This window comes from Hermetia illucens, chromosome 1, assembly GCF_905115235.1.
Source record: "Hermetia illucens chromosome 1, iHerIll2.2.curated.20191125, whole genome shotgun sequence".
NCBI classification, from domain to species: domain Eukaryota; kingdom Metazoa; phylum Arthropoda; class Insecta; order Diptera; family Stratiomyidae; genus Hermetia; species Hermetia illucens.
The window spans coordinates 4,890,799-4,893,616 of record NC_051849.1 but is presented as its reverse complement, the minus strand read 5'-3'; the positions used below and the strand labels follow the sequence as shown (position 1 = coordinate 4,893,616).

Genomic DNA, 2,818 nt, shown 5'->3' with positions numbered 1-2,818 from the left:
ATTAAAAGAACTTGTCTACATGACAACCAATACAGAGTCGATGGATTGGACAGATCTGCACAAAGCAGTTTAGTGCAGAATCCATGTCAGCATCTTGGAAAACATGCCTCCAGCAAAGTCTTATACACTCGCACTTCCCAGCAAAGAGGCAAAACCTTCCGCCTAAGCAATAGGTTAAGTGCTTGCCAAACGTATGCAAATAAAACACAAAACCCATCTGATATTATTCTACGTATTTATTTAACGTGTTTGTCCTTTGATCTTTTAAATATGTTACAAAATATAGATATATTTTTAGTACGCGTCCCACTGATCTGGTGATTTGAGACATATTGACAATGGCATGAGCTGAGTATCTTAAAGGAAATCACAGTCTTTGCAAGCTCCCCAAGTAAAACGTAAAGTGATAAACATATTACAAAAATTTGTGAAAAATTATTTTACACACACAACAAAAACAAACGGTGAGTAAAATATCTACTTGAATTTTTGTTAAATTTTCCTAAAGAGTCACTGATCGACCTAATTATTCCTCATGATAGTAAAGTCCTTTGGCGTTAGCTTGTTGACGGGCTTCAAGCTTTTTCGCGTATTCAGGATCAGATTTCGCCCTGTGGGCTGATTCCTCTTCTTGTTGCTTAATTCCAGCATAGATTTGATCAAGACCCTTTTGGATTTCATCTGGAATTGGTGGTGGGGTTGGGATGTGCTCGCCAACTGCGTGGAATCCATTCTCATCAGCTGTGTATTGTACGTTCACTGTTTGACCATCGGGAGCCTGGTAAGAATACTGGCCATGTTGAACTAGCACTCCGTTAGGGTGGGTTTCAGAGAAGTCCTTTAAGAATCCGGTTTCCTCGTGGACAATGTTATTTCCAGTCTCATACTCGGTTTTGTAACTTCCATCTTGACTTTGCTCCTTGTTGTACTTCAGAATTGGAATCCAGGTGGTGGTCTCTTTAAGCTGGTTTCGCTGCTGAAACTCCTTCTCATATTGTTCCTCCTGGAGACGTTGCGCATAGCAGGCAATGACTAGCGCGGAAACTACGATCTTTTTTGGGAGAAAATCGAATTTAGATAATGCCCAAAACTATTTATCTAGATTTATCTAGAGATACTTACAAGGACTTTCATTATGCTGTATCCTCCTCACACAAAAAAATAAATTGAGGGGTAATGTTTGGTGAAAGCAAGTTTTCTGCAGACTGATCATGATGAGCCCCAATTTAGCTATTTATAGAGTGTTGCGCCCCATCCAACTCTACAAATTTGAGCACCCAGAGCACACCACCACTACTCTTGTATATCTTCTCAAGCAGTTCAACTGTGGGATACGGTGGCTTTAAAAACTTTTGGGAAATGAAGAAGACAAACGGATTTATCTGCTATTGACCATCACGTAGTTGAATGGTGGTCTTGCGGTTGAAATTAATAAAATGTTCAGGTACGCAGTGTACGCATCAGAACGGAATATTTAGAGTACTTTGTATGATCTTTCTGGTTTTGTGTAGTTCAAAGGTAATGTGCTGATACATAATTTTGTCGCGAGATTCAACAGAACAGTGGCGTGCAAGAGTTTTGCTGAAGATAGCGATTTTACATGTTCGGAATTTCAGAACGACAGTCATCGACTTTATTCTAGAACGCTCTGCGGCCTCAACAATTTTTTTACTCAGCATCATTTTGAATTCAACGACAAAGCACGCAATTGTAGTGCTTCATTGCTTTCACAAACAGAATCTTGTAAACAAACAGAAATTACTAAAATCTTTGCCCCCGGAAAGTACCGCCATTGTATATCTGCAGTTTTTCCGATGCGAGTGTAATATGCATTTTGTAATCTCCATGGGCTGGGAACTTATGTAACCAAACTCACTCAGCATCATGCTTCAAAGAGGTTTTGCAATTAGGTCGGGTAAACAGAGAGCAGACTTCAGATTGATTTGATCAATGGCAAAGATGCAGAATTTCAGAACAAATAATTTGATGCTTTGAAAGAAATCGAAGATAACATTTTACATGTCCCAAACCATTCGCAAAAAAAAAGCCGAACATCAAGTTCAATATTCGGACTTCACCAAATTATCATAAGAAAGCATCCACTGTTTGTAATTTGAGCCAGAAATCTTTTACCAAACTGATGATAGTACCATCTATCTATCCATCATCCATCAAATTTTGATCAAGGCTATCACCAAATATTAGCAAATCAATAATTTTCTTTGTTATTAACTCATATGTCCCATAAACTTGATGATAAACCTTTGCACATTATTACCATGAAATTGAACCTCGCTGGCATTTAAGATCGATTAGAAAGGTAGGCATGAGAAAGGTTTGGGCCCCTGTGCGTGCATGTTTAGTGAGATAGTTGCATAAAATGTAGCAACTGAGCAGATATAATTTGTTCAGATGGCAAATAATATAATAACAGAACACAGAGATGGTTTGCCTCCTGGCGGAAACTCTAAAGGCAAAACGCTATCTTTTACCTGATGCAAACCCATTTGATAATCATAGCACTATCGTGTTGGCACGAAACTTTAGATTAAGTGTGGAGATAGGTCGAAGCAAGGTCATTCTATATCGCAATGTGACTCTGAAGCGTGCTACACTCACGCACTTTGGATAATCTTCCCAATCATATAGAGTCTCACGCGGGTTCAGCGGAGCAAACCGACCCTGTGATCCCGCCAATGAGGGTCACTGGACGAATTTGACGCTTCACGGGATTTTTTTTAACTGGCCGCCAGCTCGTCGATCGCCTTCAGGCTCGACAAGGAGACACTTGGCCCCGACTCGGACATCCTGAACGAGT

The 2,818-nt window shown here is 39.9% G+C and overlaps 1 protein-coding gene across 1 annotated transcript; it reads right to left on the bottom strand.

The window, feature by feature from the left end:
* Nucleotides 1-221: 221 nt before the first annotated feature.
* On the bottom strand, nucleotides 222-1,281 carry LOC119655552 (endocuticle structural glycoprotein ABD-4). Its single transcript, XM_038061475.1, has 2 exons — nucleotides 1,123-1,281; nucleotides 222-1,051 (listed from the first exon to the last, which is right to left on the bottom strand). The coding sequence occupies exons 1-2, from the start codon at nucleotides 1,132-1,134 to the stop codon at nucleotides 527-529; spliced, it is 537 nt and encodes a 178-aa protein (XP_037917403.1). The 5' UTR covers nucleotides 1,135-1,281; the 3' UTR covers nucleotides 222-526.
* Nucleotides 1,282-2,818: the final 1,537 nt, after the last annotated feature.